This window comes from Coregonus clupeaformis, chromosome 30, assembly GCF_020615455.1.
Source record: "Coregonus clupeaformis isolate EN_2021a chromosome 30, ASM2061545v1, whole genome shotgun sequence".
Classification (NCBI taxonomy): Eukaryota; Metazoa; Chordata; class Actinopteri; order Salmoniformes; family Salmonidae; genus Coregonus; species Coregonus clupeaformis.
The window spans coordinates 7,842,947-7,864,567 of NC_059221.1; the positions used below are offsets into that span (position 1 = coordinate 7,842,947).

The window sequence follows — 21,621 nt, forward strand, 5'->3', positions numbered from 1 at the left end:
TAGCGAGCCAGCCAGCTAAAGTTACCTAGAAAGCTAACAGTACACTTTAACTTGAAATGAAAATGACTTCCTGACAAAATTAGAAGCGTGTAATATCTGAAAATGTAGCTAGCTAGACTATCTTACCCGTATACATGGATGACGCCTCTCCCTCTCTGTCACGGATGCCATGGTTACCCTTAGTTTTAAAAATTCCTTAGCTATCATACACTAATTCCACTGGGCATTCCACTGATTTCAAAACTCAGTCCTCCAGAAAGTGAAGAGCAACACTTTTGCAATTCTACTACGTGATATCTTTAAAAAAAATAAAACACATTAGAAAGGATTACCTACACATACTGACAAGCTCATGTTATAGACAGAAGCATGCTATATGGCAGACCAATCCGAACTCATCTCTCGGCATGTCCAGCCCATCCATTATCTCAGCCAATCATGGCAAGCGGGAAGGTTCCTGTCTTTTTCCGTGGCTAAAAAAAAGTTTACGTGCAAATGGCTCCCCTGTGAAGTAGTGACGCGCGACATACGCCTAGTTTCCTGAAACGAGTCACATATTACCTCAACTACCTCGTACCCCTGCACATTGACTCGGTACTTGTACACCTTGTATATAAAATTCCAATCTGGTTTTCATGCCCACCACAGCACAGAGACAACCTTAGTTAAAGTGGTAAATGAGCCAACACAGATGCCAAACAGCTCTCTGTCCTTGTACTCTTAGATTTAAGTGCTGCATTCGACACTGTTGACCATGATGTCCTTCTTTACAGATTAGCGAGGTGGATTGGCCTCTCCAGTCCAGTTCTAAATTGGTTTAGGACCTATTTAACCGGTTGAGAGTTTGATACCCTTGGTGAACATAACTCAGAGAAAATAGATATCACGTTCCACAGGGTTCGATTTTGGGTCCGGTACTGTTCAGTTTATATTTGTTACCCATTGGCAGCGTTATCAGAAAGCACAGCATTAATTTTCACTGCTACGCAGACATTTCACAACTTTACATGTCTATGTCACAAGAGGATTTTAGCTCCACGGATAAATTATTAAACCGTATTAGTGATTTAAATACTTTAATGGCTCACAACTTCCTCCAGTTAAATCAAGACAAGACTGAGGTACTTATTGTTGTAGACAAAGCACAGAGAGAATCTAGCCACACATTTTAATTCACGGGCAATAAAGATAAAACACCAGGTAAAAAACAATTTATTTCTGAACTAAATGTCAAAAATCGCACATTAGGAATGTGACCAAATTAGCTTTTTACCACCTGGGGAACATTGCCATGGTGCGGCAGTTTCTCTTTTAGGCTGATACAGAGAGACTCTTCCATGCTTTTATTACAAGCAGGCTTGACTACTGTAATACACTCCTGTCTGGTCAACCCAAGAAAGCCATTGGTCAACTGCAAAACATACAGAATGCTGCAGAACGGGTACTGACCAAGACCAGATGGAGAGCACACATTACATGTCAGACTTGCTTTGAAGTTCTGTACCCAGTAGGTCCCTCAGGTCCTCTGGCACTGGCCTTTTAACTATCCCAAAGCCTAGGACCAAGAGGCATGGAGAGGCAGCTTTTAGTTACTATGCCCACAGCTTCTGGAATAGCCTGCCAGAGAACCTGAGGGGGGCCGAAACTGTGGACCTATTTAAAAGAGATCTTAAAACATTTATATCTTTGCTTTTCCTTAGGGTGCTTTTTAGTCATTCCGTTTGTTTTGTAGTAATTACTTCAAGCTTTTATTTTTATTGTTTTTAGTTTTGTCCTGTAAAGAACATTGCATTGCATTCCATGTCTGAAATGTGCTGTGTTAATAAAGCTTGATTTGATATAGCCTCGTTATTGTTATCTATTGTGTTACTATTTTGAATTGGGAGCCCTGCCTACCTTTTCAGCCAGGTTCCTCTTCTCCCTGCGGTCACTGTCCTCCACCTCCATGTTCTCTATCCCTGAGTCAACGTCCACTTGGGACATGCTGCTGGGCAACAGAGAGAGAGGGGAAGAAAGCAACATTAAGGTCAATTAATTCATCCCTCCATCAAATCATAGAAACAGGCCATCAACTGTATTCTACCAACAAAGGACAAAACACTGTGGCGATGAACAGTTAAAAGCAGCGGGTGGCAGTCTTATCGCCTCTTATCAGAACACTGGCCGTCATTTTCTGTTAACCTCTAAAAGTCTAAACCATATACAGTACATTCGGAAAGTATTCAGACCCCTTGACTTTTTCCACATTTTATTACAACCTTATTTTAAAATTGATTAAATAGTTTATTTTTCTCCCCATATCAAGTTACACACAATACCCCATAATGACAAAGCAAAAACAGGCTTTTAAATTTTTTTGCAAATGTATTTAAAAAAAAAAGAACGGAAATATCCCATTTACGTAAGTATTCAGACCCTTTACTCAGTACTTTGTTGAAGCAGTTTTGGCAGTGATTACAGCCTAAAGTCATCTTGTGTATGCAGCTACAAGATTGACACACCTGTATTTGGGGAGTTTCTCCCATTCGTCTCTGCAGATCCTCTCAAGCTCTGTCAGGTTGGATGGGCTGCGTCGCCTGCATCAGCTATTTTCAGGTCTCTCCGGAGATGTTCGATCGGGTTCAAGTCCGGGCTCTGCCCGGGCCACTCGAGGACATTTAGAGACACTCCTGCGTTGTCCTGTTAGAAGGTGAACATTCACCCTAGTCTTAGGTCCTGAGCGCTCTGGAGCAGGTTTTCATCAAGGATCTCTGTACTTTTCTCCATTCATCTTTCCCTCGATCCTGACTAGTCTCCCAGTCTCTGCTGCTGAAAAAAATCCCCACAGCATGATGCTGCCACCACCATGCTTCACCATAGGGATGGTGCCAGGTTTCCTTCAGACGTAAAACTTGGCATTCAGGCCAAAAAGTTCAATATTGGTTTCATCAGACAAGAGAATCTTGTTTCTCATGGTCTGAGAGTCCTTTAGGTGCCTTTTGGCAAACTCCAAGCGGGTTGTCATGTGCCTTTTACTGAGGAGCAGCTTCCGTCTGGCCAACCTACCATAAATGCCTGATTGGTGGAGTGCTGCAGAGATGGTTGTCCTTCTGGAAGGTTCTCCCATCTCCACAGAGGAACTCTGGAGCTATGTCAGAGTGACCATCGGGATTTTAGTTACCTCCCTGACCAAGGCTCTTCTACCCCGATTGCTTCCCCAGATCTGTGCCTCGACACACTCGACCTCATGGCTTGGTTTTTGCACTGACAAGCACTGTCAACTGTGGGACCTTATATAGACAGGTGTGTGCCTTTTCAAATCATGTCCAAATCAATTGAATTTACCACAGATGGACTCCAATCAAGTTGTAGAAAAATCTCAAGGATGATCAATGGAAACAGGATGGACCTGAGCTCAACTTCGAGTCTCATACATAAGTATTCAGATCCTTTGCTAAATAAGGTATCTGTTTTTTGTTAATACATATGCTAAAAATTCTTAATTTTTACATTGTAGAATAATAGTGAAGACATCAAAACTATGAAATAACACATATGAAATCATGTAGTAATCAAAAAAGTGTTAAACAAATCAAAATATATTTTATATTTGAGATTCTTCAAATAACCACCCTTTGCCTTGACAGCTTTGCACACTCTTGGCATTCTCTCAACCAGCTTCACTTGAAATGCTTTTCCAACAGTCTTGAAGGAGTTCCCACATATGCTGAGCACTTGTTGGCAGCTATCCCTGGTTAAAAAAGCAAAATCAACATATTTCTTGAATTGTGTATCAGAGAGTGGTGGTAATCCAGCCAACTTCTGGAAATTGTCAAATATTTTATAACAAAACTCCACCCCATCATTGTCCCAGCAGGTTTTTTGTCCCATTCTAGCCGAAATGAAAAATTATGATGCTTTCAATAACCATTGTGCTTCACCTGTCCACCTTTGAAATTATAATCTCTAAAAATTAATCTCATCCCACTAGAGGGAGTCCTTTAGTTACCTCAGAACAGATTGTAGCGAATGATGCACTAACAGACTCACATACTTTATTTTCATTTCAACCCTATGATGTCTATGATGTACTAAGTGCTTTGCTAAAGATTGATGTAAAAAGAAAAAACATAAAGGGGCTGATTCACTTGATCCCTTCTTACTGCAGCTCTCTGCCCCACTTATTGCAAAACCTCTGACCTATATTTTTAACTTGACAATTGTTTCTGGAGTTATCCCTAAGATCTGGAAAGCGGCACATCCCGTTTGCAGTTTGCAGTTTTCCCTGGGTCAGCAAGATGAGTTTAAACAGGCAAGATGACAGCAATCTGTAAGTCATTGAGAGGACATCAGTTCTGTATGTAAATCCATGATAATCTGATTTCTCCGTCATTGTTATCTCGAGGGACAATCAAGGCGGAACAACATTGTTGTGGACGGAATTGCAGAACCTCAGAGACCTGGACGGAGTCTGAGGACAAAGTGAGGGAAATGATTTCGGAGAAACTCAAGATGGACCACAGGAAAATCGAGGTGGAGCGCGCACACAGGACTAGAAAACCCACCACCGGCCCAAGTGACAGGCCCAGGCCGATAGTGGTCAAGATCCTGAGGTTCAAGGACAAGTTAGCTGTTCTGGAAAGCGCCAAGAACTTGAGAGGAACGTACATCTTCCTCAACGAGGACTATCCTGAAGCTGTGCGCCAAAAGAGGAAAGAACTTTTCCCAGCCATGAAAGCTGCGAGAGTGCGTTGGGACATTGCTTACATCCACTATGTCAGGCTCCCTCTCAAAAGCCTGGAAGAGATGAAAGAGCCAAGCATATGGGTTCGTAGCGTCAACCCCGCAACACACACCAACTGATTAATGGACTGCTGAATATATCTTTTTTTCTCTTGCTTTGTTTGCGCTTTTCCATTTGATGTCCATCTCTGATAAGCTACCCAGGAAAGGGCTGAAAATAGCCCATATTAAGCTTCTCACTGTGACCAGTACCTGTAGTCTGGTTCAGGTTAATAATCAACCTACCAGGGTGTTTACAAACACTACAGGAACAAGATCATCCACATGTATTGATCGCATTTTTACTAATACTGTAGAACTTTGTTCTAAAGCTGTATCCATACCCATTGGATGCAGGAAAGCCAAAGTTCCAAAAGCTGTGCCTAAAATAGTGTATAAGAGATCATGTGGATGATGTTAAAAATATTTGTTGGTCTGATGTGAATAATAGGGAGCATTCAGACGCTGCATTTGATACATTTATGAAATTGCTTCTTCCAATTATTGATAAACATGCACCTGGTAAGAAACTGACTGTTAGCACCGTTAAGGCTCCATGGATTGAAAAACAACAGTTGAAAGAGATGGGACAAAAGGAGTGGCTAATAAGTCTGGCTGCACATCTGACTGGCTGATTTAATGCAAATTGAGAAATTATGTGACTCAACTCAACAAAAAGAAGAAGAAACTGTATTATGAAGCCAAGATCAATGATATAAAGAATGATGGGAGAAAAAAAAACACTTGAGTACTTTAAATGAAATTATGTGCAAAAAGATAAATTCAACTACATTTTTCATCGAATCAGATGGCTTATTCATCACAAAACCATTTGATGTTGCCAATTATTTTTATGATTACTTAATTGGCAAAGTGGGCAAACATAGGCAGGAAATGTCAACAACGAACAGTGAGCCGTCGTACTCATGTATAAAAACAAAAAAAATAATGAAAAGCATTGTACGTTTGAATTGTGTAAAGTCAGTGTGGGAAAGGTGGAATAATTATTGTTATCAAGGAATAATGACTAACTTAGATGGAAAGCTACAGAAGATGCTAGCTGACTCTATAGCCACTGATATCTGTTATACATTTAATATGAGCCTAGAGGAAAGCCTTTGTCCTCAGGCCTGGAGGGAAACCAAAGTCATTCCGCTACCCAAAAGTGGTAAAGCGGCCTTTACTGGTTCTAACAGCAGACCTATCAGCTTGCTGCCAAGCTCTTAGCAAACTGTTGGGAAAAAAAATAGTTTCACTAAATACAATGCCATTTCTCTGTAAATAAATTACCATTCTTTCAGCATGCTTGCAAAGAAGGGCAATCAACATGTACTGCACTGACACAAATGACTGCTTGGTTGAAGGAAATTGATAAGAAGATTATGGGAGCTATACTGTAAGATTTCAGTGCAGCCTTTAATATTATTAACCATCACCTGTGGAGAAAATGTATGTGTTATGGCTTCTCAACCTCTGCCATATCGTGGATTCAGAGCTATCTATCTAAAAGAACTCAAAGGGCTTTCTTTAAATGGAAGCTTATCTAATGTGAAACATGTAAAGTGTGGTGTACCAAATGGCAGCACTCTAGGCCCTCCAGTCTTTTCACAAATGACCTGACACTTGCATTAAACAAAGCATGTGTCCATGTATACTGATGATTCAACCATATGCAACCACAGCTAACGAAGTCACTGAAACCCTTAAAGAGTTGCAGTCGGTTTTGGAATGGGCGGCCAGTAATAAACTGGTCCTGAACATCTCTAAAACGAAAAGCATTGTATTTGGTACAATTCTTTCTCTACATTTTAGACCTCAGCTGAATCTGGTAATGAATGGTGTGGCTGTTGAACAAGTTGAGACTAAATGACTTGGTGTTACCTTAGATTGTAAACTGTCATGGTCAAAACATAAATTCAATGGTTGTAAAGATGGTCTGTCCGTAATAAAAAGATGATCTGCTTTTTTGGAATCCACACTCCACAAAGCAAGTCCTGCAGGCTCTAGTTTTATATTATCTTGATTATTTTCCAGTCATACGGTCAAATGCAGCAAAGAAAGACCTAGTTAAGCTGCAGCTGGCCCAGAACAGAGCGGCACGTCTTGCTCTTCATTGTTATCAGAGGGCTAATATTAATACTATGCATGCCAGTCTCTTTTGGCTAAGAGTTGAGGAAAGACTGACTGCCTACAAGAAACATTCATCTGTTGGAAATTCTAATTGTTTGCATACTCAACTTATACACAGTACCGAAACACACACTTACCCCACCAGACATGCCACCAGGGGTCTTTTCACAGTCCCAAGGTCCAGAACAAATTCAAGGAAATGTACAGTATTATACAGAGCCATGAGTGCATGGAACTCCCTTCAATCTGATATAGCGCAAGTGAACAGCAAACTTGGTTTAAAAAAAACTAATAAAGCAACACCTCACGGCACAACGCCTCTCCCCTATGTGACTTACTTGTGTGTTTTGTTAGGTTCTGAACAAACAGAATAATAACTCACGGACAACTAGAAAAAGCTCAAAGTTTATTCACCCACTGGGTCAAACAGCTGCAAAGACAAAGCCATGATTACACAAGCACATATATTTATACCCTCCTTCTTGGCGGAGTCAACTCCTTGCACATCTAGACAGCCAATACATATGTTGCTAGTCAGGAACTGGTTCCTCTCACTGGTGTAGTCATGGCCCTGCCTCATGGTAGAACCTTCATGGGCATGGAAGTATACGTGTGTGTAATAGGACTGTTCCTTCTCACTTCATCTGACCTGACCTCGGGCCGAATTCCTCACTTCTTTTTAATCCACGGTTGTCCTACCTTATCAGTGACTGAAACCAGACTGTTGCCTTCTGACTCCCTCCTTAGGAGCCATGGTATTTAACAATGTTTGATAGAATGTAAATGTTCTGCACTCCCTCGTCTCAGTCAGTACACCTAGTTCTTATCCACCCCCCATTGACCCCAACATATACATTCCTTATGCAAGTACAGTAATCAATAAGTTCTAGTCTGGTAACATGAATAATTATATTTAAAGCTAGAATCCAACAGTAGGTACGGACATGTATGTAACTGATAGATGCACACACACACTCTACATTATGTTTTGAAATGTACAGTGCATTCAGAAAGTATTCAGATCCTTCCACATCTTGTTATGTTACAGGCATCTTCTAAAATTGATTAAATTAAATGTTTTCCTCATCAATTCTACACACAATGCACCATAATGACAAAGAAAAAAAACAGGTTTCTAGAAATGTTTGCAAATGTATTAAAAATAAAAAACAGAAATACCTTATTTACATAAGTATACAGACCCTTTGCTATGAGACTTGAAATTGAGCTCAGGTGCATCCTGTTTCAATTGATCATCCTTGAGATGTTTCTACAACTTGATTGAATTTACCACAGATTGGATATGATTTGGAAAGGCACACACCTGTCTATATAAAGGTCCCACAATTGACAGCGCATGTCAGAGCAAAAACCAAGCCATGTGGTTGAATAAGTTGTCCGTAGAGCTCCGAGACAGGATTGTGTCGAGGCACAGATCTGGGGAAGGGTACCAAAAAAATGTCTGCAGCTTTGAAGGTCCCCAAGAACACAGTGGCCTCCATCATTCTTAAATGGAAGAAGTTTGGAACCACCAAGACTCTTCCTAGAGCTGGCCGCCCGGCCAAACTGAGCAATCGGGGGAGAAGGGCCTTGGTCAGGGGAGGTGACCAAGAACCTGATGGTCACTCTGACAGAGCTCCGGAGTTCCTCTGTGGAGATGGGAGAACCTTCCAGAAGGACAACCATCTCTGCAGCACTCCACCAATCAGGTCTTTATGGTAGAGCGGCCAGACGGAAGCCACTCCTCAGTAAAAGGAAAATGACAGTCCACTTGGAGTTTGCCAAAAGGCACCTAAAGGACTCTGACCATGAGAAACAAGTCTCTCTGGTCTGATGAAACCAATATTTAACTTTTTGGCCTGAATGCCAAGCGTCAAGTCTGGAGGAAACCTGGCATCATCCCTACGGTGAAGCATGGTGGTGGCAGCATCATGCTGTGGGGATGTTTTTTAGCGGCAGGGACTGGGAGACTTGTCAGGATTGAGTGAAAGATGAATGGAGCAAAGTACAGAGAGATCCTACATGAAAGCGCTCTGGAGCAGGTTCAGGATCTCAGACTGGGGCGAAGGCTCACCTTCCAACAGGATAACGACCCTAAGCACACAGCCAAGACAACGCAGGAATGGCTTCGGGACAAGTCTCTGAATGTCCTTGAGAGGCCCAGCCAGAGCCCAGACTTGAACCCGATCTAATATCTCTGGAGAGACCTGAAAATAGCTGTGCAGCGACTCTCCGCATCCAACCTAACAGAGCTTGAGAGGATCTGCAGAGAAGATTGGGAGAAACTCCCTAAATACAGGTGTGCCAAGCTTGTAGCGTCATACCCAAGAAGACTCGAGGCTGTAGTCGCTGCCGAAGGTGCTTCACAAAGTACTGAGTAAATGGTCTGAATATTTCTGTAAATGTGATATTTCAGTTTGTTATTTTTAATAAATTAGCAAAAATATATAAAAACCTGTTTTTGCTTTGTCATTAGGGGGTATTGTGTGTAGATTGATGAGGGGGAAAAAACTATTTAAATCAATTTTAGAATAAGGCTGTAACGTAACAAAATGTGGAAAAAAATCAAGGGGTCTGAATACTTCCTGAATGCACTGTATGTAAATGGTAAAGTCGTCTGTTGACATGCTCAGGAAAGTGATACCACAACTTAAGCCTTCTACATGCCTTCTCGATCCTATCCCCATCACCTTCTTCAAAACAGTTTTTAATAGCATATTTGAAGAATTGCAAGCTATTGTTAATCACTCCCTGCTCACAGGCACTTTCCCCACTGCATTAAAAACTGCTATGGTGAAACCCCTTATGAAGAAAAGTAAAATGTAGATTCTTCAGCTCTTTGCAAGTTTCGGCCAATATCCAACCTTCCCTTCTTAAGCAAAACGCTGGAGAAATTGTTTTTCAAACAGCTAAGTGATTTAAGTGCCAACTGTTTTGAAATAAATTCCAATCTGGTTTTCGTGCCCACCACAGCACAGAGACAGCCGTAGTTAAAGTGGTAAATGACCTTAGAGCCAACACAGACGCCAAAAGCTCTCTGTCCTAACTCTTGGATTTAAGCGCTGCATTCGACACTATTGACCATGATGTCCTTCTGGACAGACTGGAGAGGTTTAGGACCTATTTAACCGGTCAAGAGTTTTTCCACCCTTGGTGTACATAACTCAGAGAAAATAGATATCACGTGGCATTCCACATGGTTCGATTTTGGGTCCGGTACTGTTCAGTATGTTACCCATTGGCAGCATTATCAGAAAGCACGGCATTGATTTTCACTGCTACGCATACGATACAAAACTTTGCATTTCTGTGTCACCAGAGGATTTGAACTCCATAGATAAATTAGACTGTATTAGTGATTTAAATACTTGGATGGCTCACAACTTCCTCCAGCTCAATCAAGACAAGACCGAGGTACTCATTATTGGAGCAAAAGAACAGAGAATCTTAGGGAGAGAGAGAGCGCGCGAGAGTGAGGAATCTTTACACGAGAAATGTGACCAAAATAGCTTTTTAGCACCTGAGGAACATTGCCAAGGTGCGGCCATTTCTATCTCAAGTTGAAAGAGACTCATCCATGCTTTTATTAAAATCAGGCTCGACTACTGTAATGCTCTCCTGTCTGGTCTACCCAAAAAAGCCATTGGTCAACAGCAAAACATACAGAATGGTGCAGCACGGGTACTGACCAAGACCAGACAGAGCACACATTACACCGGTTTTAAGGTCTCTGCACTGGCTGCCTTTTGAGTTTTATAATTTATTTTCAGATAATTGGTTTTTAAATCAATCCTTGATTGTGCACCCCAATAGATTTGTATTATTAGGGATCCCCATTAGCTGCTGCCAGGGCAGCAGCTACTCTTCCTGGGGTCCAAACACATTAAGGCACTTAAATTAAATAAAAAACAAGAAGTCTAACAAAACAGCCCCCCCCCCCCAATCTTTTTATCATCAATTTCTCTCAGCCAATTACCTGTCATTTGTGTAAGTGCTGTGCTTTGTTGAATGTCCTTCTCTATAAGCGTGCTGAAAGTCTGTTGTCAATTATTTTACTGTAAAATAGCATTGTATCTGGTGAAACTATTTTTTCCAGAAGCTTACTAAGGGTTGGTAACAGGTGGATTGGTCGGCTATTTGAGCCAGTAAAAGGGGCTTTACTATTCTTGGGTAGCGGAATTACTTTTGCTTCCCTCCAGGCATGAGGGCACATACTTTCTAGTAGGCTTAAATTGAAGATATGGCAAATAGGAGTGGCAATATCGTCCGCCATTATCCTCAGTAATTTTCCATTCAGGTTGTCAGACCCCAGTGGCTTGTCATTGTTGATAGACAATTTTTTCACCTCTTCCACACTCACTTTACGGAATTCAAAAGTACAATGTTTGCCTTTCATAATTTGGTCAGATATACTTAGATGTGTAGTGTCAGCGTGTGTTGCTGGCATGTCATGCCTAAATTTGCTAATGAAAAAATTATTAAAGTAGTTAGCAATATCAGTGGGTTTTGTGATGGATGAGCCATCTGATTCAATGAATGATGGAGCAGTGTTTGCATTTTTTCCCAAAATGTCATTTAAGGTGCTCCAAAGCTTTTTACTATCATTCGTATATGATTTCTTTTTGTTTCATAGTATAGTTTATTTTTTATTTAGTTTCGTCACATTATTTCTCAATTTGCAGTACGTTTGCCAATCGGTTGTGCTGCCAGACTTACTTGCCATATCTTTTGCCTCATCCTTCTCAATCATACCATTTTTCAATTCATCATCAATCCAAGGGGTTTTAACAGTCATTTTCTTAAATGGGTGCATGCTTATTAGTAACTGGAATAAGCAATTTCATAAAATGTGTCAAGCTCAGCATCTGGTTGCTCCTCATTACACACCAGCAAATATTCTTTACATCATCAACATAAGAATCACTACAAAACATTGCAGACATGAGTTATGTACCCTCAGATCCTCTGGCACTGGCCTTTTAACTATCCAAAGCCTAGGACCAAGAGGCATGGAGAGGCAGCCTTACTAAGCCCCCAGCCTCTGGAATAGCCTGCCAGAGAACCTGAGGGGGGGGGGACGCTGGGCCACTAGGGAGGCCCTGAAGCACTGAAGTTTGTCTCGGATATGCGGTGCCAGTGGAGATGCATGTTTTTTGTAAATCCATAGAAATTGTGATGAGCATTCCACAACGTTTATACAATCCATCGTTATCAAAGCCATGCTTAATCCGTAAAAGAGCAAGGAAATGTATGCAGTGCGACAAAAAATACAGATTAAAAAAACAAAAAATGTCAAACATTGTAACACATTACTCTCGAGCGGCTGCCTGGAAGCGCCAACCTTTCCTCGAGAGAGGAGGTGGACGTTTATCCCTCGCACTCTTTCTGTATGATTGGCAATAGCTTTATCTTTCCTTCTGAGTCTCCATATTGCTTCCACCTCCTACCAAATCCACTCAGAACTGAATGGCTTGGCACTATAGGGGCTAAGGGTCGGTTTTGAAACGACCGATCCGAGTTGCTCACCTCTTTTCACAGGAGGCGGTGTCAATGTCCATGCTCTGAGATCTGGACAGACTCTGGGACTGGGTCTCCAGGCTGTTGGAGGGAGAGCTGGAGAGGGAGCTCACGCCCTCGCTGCTCTGACTGCAGTACGCCACACCTGGAACAGGTATGACAAGAAAAAATACAAATAAGCAAGGGCTACAGGTACGACAGGAAGAAAATAAGCAATGGCAACAGAAGAAGAAAAAATATACTTTCCCAAATGGCCTACTACTTTAGGTCATGGTCAAAAGTAGTACACTACATTGCATTAAGAAAGTATTCAGACCCATTCACTTTTTCCACATTTTGTTACGTTACAGCCTTGTTCTACAATGGATTCAATGTTTTTTATTTTTCTTCAATCTACACACAATACCCCATAATGACAAAGCAAAAACAGGTCTAGAAATGTTTGCAAATTTATTAAAAATAAAAAACTGAAATATCACATTTACGTAAGTATTCAGACCCTTTACTCAGTACTTTGTTGAAGCACCTTTGGCAGCGATTACAGCCTCGAGTCTTCTTGGGTATGACCCTACAAGCTTGGCACACCTGTATTTGGGGAGTTTCTCCCATTCTTCTTTGCAGATCCTCTCAAGCTCTGTCAGGTTGGATGGGGAGAGCTGGTCTCTCCAGAGAAGTCTTGGTGGATCCAAACTTCTTCCATTTAAGAATGATGGAGGCCACTGTGTTCTTGTGGACCTTGAACGCTTCAGAAATGTTTTGGTACCCTTCCCCAGATCTGTGCCTCGACACAATCCTGTCTCGGAGCTCTACGGAAAATTCCATCGACCTCATGGCTTGGTTTTTGTTCTGACATGCACTGTCAACTGTGGGACCTTATATAGACAGTTGTGTCCCTTTCCAAATCATGTCCAATCAATCGAATTTACCACAGGTGAACTCCAATCAAGTTGTAGAAACATCAAGGATGATCAATGGAAACAGGATGCACCAGAGCTCAATTTCAAGTCTCATAGCAAAGGGTCTGAATCCTTATGTAAATAAGGTATTTGTATTTAATTTATATTTTGATAAATTTCCAAACATTTCTAAAAAATTTAGGCTGTAACGTAACAAAATGTGGAAAAAGTCAAAGGGGTCTGAATACTATGCGAATGTACTGTAGGCAACCAGAGGTGATTGAACACACAGCTGGGTAAGTCTTTGTGAATTGGAAAGCCTGTCTACTCGACAGTCAAGGACAAAGCTGATTAAGGCCCATATCCGATGGCTAATGAAAGGGCAGGAATAACCACCTGACTACAGAAACCCTGTCATAATATGGACCGTGTTTAGCAGGGCATAATGTAGACAAATAGAAATACATTGTGTAGAACAGACATGCCCCTGTGACATGTAGAATAGTGTGGCAGCTGGACCGCAATGGTGCGGACTGCCTCTATTGAAAATGAATGTCTTCTGTCCTACCGGAAAGATGTATAATATTTAGAACATAATAATATATCTATAAATAATACGTATATAATATACAATAATAATATGCCATTTAGCAGACGCTATTATCCAAAGCAACTCACAGTCATGCATGCATACATTTTACGTATGGGTGGTCCCGGGAAACGAACCCATTAACCTGACGTTACAAGCACCATGCTCTACCAACAGAGCTAAATAGTACATGGGGTGTTATTGTTAAAGCATGATGCTAACTCGGATCTGTCAGTCAATCATAAAAGGTAGCTAACAGGACAAACAACAGGGGTGAGATTGTATTAATCCATAGTGTAAGCTCTGGAAAACTGTATGCGTTTGTGAAAGCAGCATTCCTCAAACCGATGCAACAATGGCTGCAACAATATGATGCCGCTGCGGTTTCTGATGACAACAGCATTCAGTATCACTGCCTTTAGCTTGTCAAATCCCAGGTCCATTTCAGAGTGCTTTCACTCATGGTCACCAAGGTAGTTTACAGTGCATCCAGAAAGTATTCATACCCCTTGACTTATTCCACATTTGTTTGTGTTACAGCCTGAATTCAAAATGGATTAAATAGATTTGTCTCCCCCATCGACACACACACACATAATACCCCATAATGAAAGATAGTTTTAGCAAATTTATTGAAAATGAAATACATATTTAATTTACATAAGTATTCACACCCCTGAGTCAAAAAGCAACTTTGGCAGCGATTACAGATTTCAGTCTTTCTGGGTAAGTCTAAGAGCTTTCCACACCTGGATATTGCAACTTTTGCCCATTATTATTTTCAAAATTCTTCAAGATCTTTTAAATTGGTTATTGATCATTGCTAGACAACCATTTTCACGTCTTGCCATAGATTTTCTAAGTAGATTTAAGTCAAAACTGTAACTGCCACTCCGGAACATTCAGTCTTCTTGGTAAGCAACTCCAGTATAGATTTGGCCTTGTTTTGTAGGTTATTATCCTGCTGAAAGGTGAAATCATCTCCCAGTGTCTGGTGGAAAGCAGACTGAACCAGGTTTTCCTCTAGGATATATTCTAAAATGGATACAAGTATTTATTTATTTTATCAATATACACACACAATACCCCATAATTACAAAGTGAAAACAGTTTTTTTTAAATGTTAGCAAATTTATTATTTAAAAAAAACAACAGAAATACCTTATTTACATAAGTATTCAGACCTTTTGCTATGAGACTCGAAATTGAGCTCAGCTGCATCCTGTTTCCATTGATCATCCTTGAGATGTTTCTACAACTTCATTGGAGTCCACCTGTGGTAAATTCAATTGATTGGACATGATTTTAAAAACAGGCACACACCTGTCTATATAATGTCCCACAGTTGACAGTGCATGTCAGAGCAAAAACCAAGCCATGAGGTCGAAGGAATTGTCCGTAGAGCTCTGAGACAGGACTGTGTCGAGGCACAGATCTGGGGAAGGGTACCAAAACTCAAGGAGAATCAAGGATGTAATCGCTGCCAAAAGTGCTTCAATAAGTACTGAGTAAAGGTTCTGAATACTTTTCTAAATGTCATATTATTAAGGCTGTAACGTAACAAAATGTTGAAAAAGTCAAGGTCAGTACTTTCCGAAAGGACTGTATGCTTGAATATATGGAGAGTGGTACTCAGTAATGTATTGTATTTGATTTGCCCCAAACATATCACTTTGTATTCAGGACAAAAAGTGAACTGCTTTGCCACATTTCTTGCAGTATTACTTTAGTGCCTTGTTGCAAACAGGATGCATGTTTTGTAATATTTGTATTCTGTACCGGCTTCCTTCTTTTCACTCTGTCAATTAGGTTAGTATTGTGGAGTAACTACAATGTTGTTGAGCCATCCTCAGTTCTCCTATCACAGCCATTGAACTCTTTAACTGTTTTAAAGTCATCATTGGACTCATGGTGAAATCCTTGAGCGGTTTCCTTTCTCTCTGCCAACTTTTTAGTTAGGAAAGATGTCTATCTTTGCAGTGATTGGGTGTATTGATACACCATCCAAAGTGTAATTAATAACTTCTCCCTGCTCAAAAGGGATATTCAATATCTTTTTTTTACCCATCTACCAAAAGGTGCCCTTCTTTGCGAGGCATTAGAAAACCTCCCTGGTCTTTGCAGTTAGATTTGTTTTTTAAATTCACTGCTCGACTGAGGGACCTTACAGATGTGTATGTGTGGGGCACAGAGATGAGGTAGTCATTAAAAATATCATGTTAAAAACACTTTTTTTTACTCCTGAACATATTTAGAATTGCCATAAAGGGGTTGAATCCTTCTTGATTCAAGACATTTGAGCTTTTCATTTTTTATGAATTTGTAAAAGATTCCAAAAACATATTTCCACTTTGACATTATGGGATATTGTGTGTAAAATCTCAATTTAATCAATTTTAAATTCAGGCTGTAAGACAAAATGTGGAAAAAGTCAAGGGGTGTGAATCCTTTCTGAAGGCACTGTATATCTCCCATGGACTTCAGAGCCAAATCCTAGGAAAGGCCATCTAGCTAGGCCGTCATTGTAAATAAGAATTTGTTCTTAACTGACTTGCCTAGTTAAAAAAGGTTAAATAAATACAAAATAAGTAAAATAACTGCAAATGAATGAAATGTTCAAAAATATGCCCACAATCTGGGAATAGCCTATGAAATGCCATACTGCTTTCAACTGACTTCTACGAACCGGAACCGCTGGCTGAGAATGTTATCACTCATCCATGTGCCCTTAGCTGAACTTAGGCCAAGACGAGTGCACGCATGGCACAGTGACTGTGTACTTTCCTGGTAAAGGGCACGATGGTAGGTCCGGGAGACTTTGTTTTGCTTTGAGACCAAGTTTGTTCATGGTGATTCCACAGCTGGTTGCTATTAGTTCGAGGCTACCAGGTTTTCCCAACTAGTCAAGGTCAATTTACTAACAAATAAGCGTACCTCAACATAGAATTAGGCCTATTTTGATACTTTGCATCTGCTCAAAGCAAGAGTCCTGGAACTACTTAAAACCAGATTGCCTATCAAAGTTACTGAACTTTGTCTCTTTTCAGCCCGACTGAGTGGAAAGTAGTGTACCGAGTAGTATCGTGATACCACGAGGGGGAAAATCAGTGGCCTAGCGTCATGTTCGCCACGTCCCCTTGTTCCATTTTCTAAACATTCTGCGCATGTGCTACGCAAAAACCTTCTACTCAATACAACACATTGAATTTAACTTCACACTGTTCACTAGGGCTGTGGCGGTCTTGGAATTTGACGTTACGGTAATTTGCCAGGCCAATTTACCTGGGTGTGGGGGGATTGCCACATATCAGGCTCAAAAGAAACACGTGGCTTTTCTCTGTAACTTCACTAATACCATTACACTACATTATCAGTAGCATTTCATTATTATTATTCAAGTTATTACCTTAAATATAAGTCTAGTATGCAAATTAAGAAATGTCAGATTAAATAGGAATTCCGAAAAAAATACAGATTTCAATTTTGATGCACTAAACCATTCACACCAAGTCAGATTAGTTTTTCCCTCCACTTTTCCGAACCATTCGTATAACACCACCTACGGTGCTGCGGTCATTCTCTGTGGCAATATGTTGTTCAAAGTGGCTAGAAAGGACCCAGTAATGAAAGAAAATTCATATACCACTGGAAAAATAATATGCTACTGAAAATATTACAATATAGGCTATGCAACCTATAGGGTGAATCATGAAAGGAGTTTGGCTTGGTTTCATTCAGCTGCACCCCATTTAATGAGGGAGCCAGGAAATGCAAAACTGGCACCTGTCATCATTCACTGCACACATGCAACAAGACACCTTTTATTTTATTTTTTTCTATCTGATTAAAGAGTCCAGACAAGCTAAGCCTATTTTAGGAAATGATTTTTTTTTATTAATAAAAAAAAGACAGGTAAGTCATACTGAGACTAGGGTCTCTTTTACAGATGAGACCTGCATAACTACATTACAAAACACTAAGAAAAACAGACATTTATCAACAGAGGTCTCCGACCATTACTCTGAACTGACCAAGGGGGACCAGAACATCGAATTTCAGAGAGCTCTGTAAGTTGTTCTACATAAAGGGCACACAAAAACTAAAAGCAGCTTTACCCAACTCTGTGGAGACAAGGGGCCACCAGTGTTATCCAAGCCTGAGACGGGGTTTGGTAATTTTAAGTCTAAATTGATAGATGCATAGGAAGTGTCTGCTTGAGTGCTTTGTATACAAGAAAATGCTGCCCTCTCCTTACATACCAACCCACTTTTTGAACCAAAGCACAATGGTGAGTTCTATAACCATCATCAGTAATAAACCTAAGGGCACAATGGAAAACAGCATATACTGGTTAAAGTGTAGATACAGCTGCATGCATATAGACAATATCCCCGTAATCTAAAATATAAAGAAAAATGGCCTGGACAATTTCCTTCCTATTAACAAGTCAGACACGCTTTGTTTCTGTAAAAGAAACCAACCCTGAATTTCCACTTCTTCACCAGCTCAGTGCCAAGATTTTTTATATATTTGTTTTTATAAAACGGCAGTTTGTTATCAAGCCAGATACCAAGATATTTGTAGGAAGGAAGTCGCTCAATTTGGGTACCGTATAAACTAGTCATTACAAATTAATTTAAATCTGGGTTATTGGACATTCAGCACTAACATTAGATCCAACAGTGACCTCCGCGTGCTTGAAAATCAGACTTCAAATGTGAAAAGGCTTGGCCAACCGATGGCGCAATGGAATACAACACCATCATCTGCATACAAATTAATATATACAGTTGAAGTCGGAAGTTTACATACACTTAGGTTGGAATCATTAAAACTCATTTTTCAACCGCTCCACTAATTTCTTGTTAACAAACTATAGTTTTGGCAAGTTGGTTAGGACATCTACTTTGTGCATGACAAGTAATTTTTCCAACAATTGTTTACAGACAGATTATTTAATTTATAATTCACTGTATCACAATTCCAGTGGGTCAGAAGTTGACATACACTAAATTGACGGTGCCTTAAACAGCTTGGAAAATTCCAGGAAATGCTGTCATGGCTTTAGAAGCTTCTGATAGGCTAATTTACATAATCTGAGTCAATTGGAGGTGTACCTGTGGATGTATTTCAAGGCCTACCTTCAAACTCAGTGCCTCTTTGCTTGACATCATGGGAAAATTAAAAGAAATCAGCAAAGACCTCAGAAAAAAAATGGTAGACCTCCACAAGTCTGGTTCATCCTTGGGAGCAGTTTCCAAACACCAGAAGGTACCACGTTCATCTGTACAAACAATAGTACGCAAGTATAAACACCTTGGGACCACGCAGCCATCATACCGCTCAGGAAAGAGACGCGTTCTGTCTCCTAGAGATGAACGTACTTTGATGTGAAAAGCCTAATCAATCCCAGAACAACAGCAAAGGACCTTGTGAAGATGCTGGAGGAAACAGGTACAAAAGTATCTATATCCACAGTAAAAACAAGCCCTATAGCGACATAACCTGAAAGGCCACTCAGCAAGGAAGAAGCGGTCCTCTGTAGCTCAGCTGGTAGAGCACGGCGCTTGTAACGCCAAGGTAGTGGGTTCGATCCCCGGGACCACCCATACACAAAAAAATGTATGCACGCACGACTGTAAGTCGCTTTGGATAAAAGCGTCTGCTAAATGGCATATTATTATTATTATAAGCCACTGCTCCAAAACCGCCATAAAAAAGCCAGACTACGGTTTGCAACTGCACATGGGGACAAAGATCGTACATTTTGGAGAAAAATGAACTGTTTGGCCATAATGACCATCGTTACGTTTGGAGAAAAAGGGGGTGGCTTGCAAGCCGAAGAACACCATCCCAACCATGAAGCACGGGGGTGGCAGCATCATGCTGTGGGGGTGCTTTGCTGCAGGAGGGACTGGTGCACTTCACAAAATAGATGGCATCATGAGGAAGGAAAATTATGTGGATATATTGAAGCAACATCTCAAGACATCAGTCAGGAAGTTAAAGCTTGGTCGCAAATGGGTCTTCCAAATGGACAATGACCCCAAGCATACTTCCAAAGTTGTGCCAAAATGGCTTTAGGACAACAAAGTCAAGGTATTGGAGTGGCCATCACAAAGCCCTGACCTCAATCCAGAACTGAAAAAAGTATGTGCGAGCAACGAGGCCTACAAACCTGACAGTTACACCAGCTCTGTCAGGAGGAATGCAACTTATTGCGGGAAGGTTGAAGTCTACCCGAAACGTTTGACCCAAGTTAAACAATTTAAAGGCAATGCTCCCAAATACTAATTGAGTGTATGTAAACTTCTGACCCACTGGGAACGTGATGAAATAAATAAAAGCTGAAATAAATAATTCTCTACTATTATTCTGACATTTCACATTCTTAAAATAAAGTGGTGATCCTAACTGACCTAAGACAGGGAATTTTTACTAGGATTAAATGTCAGGAATTGTGAAAAACTGAGTTTAAAATTTATTTGGCTAAGGTCTAAGTATACTTCCAACTTCAACTGTATATTTTCTTTTACAGCATTACCAATGTTATTTACATAGATTGTAAACAGTAGTGGGCCGAATATCAAACCTTTGGGCACCCCTTTATGTAACTCAAGGGACTCAGATTTGACCCCATCTACCTTGATGGCCTGAGTTCAGTCATTGAGATAATTATGAAACCATCAGCACCCAACCCTATTGAGGACAGCTTATTCAACAGAATAACATGGTCTACAGTATCAAAAGCTTTTGACAAGTCTACATACATGGCAGCACAATTCTATCATCTAAGGCATTTGCAATATAATTTCAAACAAGCGTAACCATTGTGAAATGGCTAGCTAGTTAGCGGTGCGCGCTATTAGCGTTTCAATCTGTGACATCACTCGCTCTGAGACCATGAAGTAGTTGTTTCCCTTGCTCTGCAAGGGCTGCGGATTTATAGAGCAATAGGTAACAATGCTTTGAGGGTGACTGTTGTCGATGTGTGCAGAGGGTCCCTGGTTCAAGCCCAGGTTGGGGCGAGGAGAGGGACAGAAGCAAGACTGTTACACTGTAGTGGTGCTATGTTTAGGTCTGAATCCAGATTGATTAACATTAAGAATACCACTTACATATAGAAAATAACGTAGCTGTTTGTTGACCAATGATTCTAGTATTTTCACAAGACAAGGGAGCCTGGAAATGGGTCAATAATTATCAAAATCACTACTATACCCGCCCTTATAGAATGGTTGCACAAAAGCTGCTTTCCACACTTTTGGAATATTTCCAGAAACTAAAGTAAAATAAAAATGGTGTTACTGAAGCAGCAATGAGGGGCGCTAAATACTTAAGCAAAGACGAGTCCAAATTGTCAGACCCTAACGACTTCTTGGTGTCAATAGATAATAAGTCAGCAAGAACTTCTGTTTCTGTCAGTTGCCAAAAAAAACATGACTACCATTTCCCAAGTCATGTGAGGTTGACTGATCATACAGCGAGGCAACTGGAGGCTGTATGTGGGAAGAACAGTCATCTGACTAGCCAAGACCAGTATGACCACAAATCTTAACTTTTTCAATATTGACACTGGAGCCGTAAACGACTTGCTTAGGCAGGGGAATTACCCCGCTTTAGTGAAGTAACGGTTTTCCAGAATTTAGAAGGATCACTAACAGAGTCTGTCATAGCGCTAAGGAAGTAGTTTGATTTGGCCTGTTTAACCAAGGCAGTGCACCTATT

The 21,621-nt window shown here is 40.6% G+C and overlaps 1 protein-coding gene across 4 annotated transcripts in view; it reads right to left on the reverse strand.

Moving 5' to 3' along the window:
* The window catches only part of LOC121546010 (ubiquitin conjugation factor E4 B), a 101,482-nt gene that overhangs the window by 71,655 nt on the left and 8,206 nt on the right, over positions 1 to 21,621 (reverse strand). For 2 of the 4 annotated variants that reach the window (XM_041856973.2, XM_041856975.2), the window contains exons 3-4: positions 12,418 to 12,553; positions 1,897 to 1,984 (exon numbers count right to left, since the gene is read on the reverse strand). In XM_041856973.2, coding sequence (XP_041712907.1) covers positions 1,897 to 1,984; positions 12,418 to 12,553 — 224 coding nt within the window. Of the gene's footprint in view, positions 1 to 1,896; positions 1,988 to 12,417; positions 12,554 to 21,621 lie in introns of all 4 variants that reach the window. The other 2 variants (XM_041856974.2, XM_041856972.2) reach the window with 1 other exon arrangement.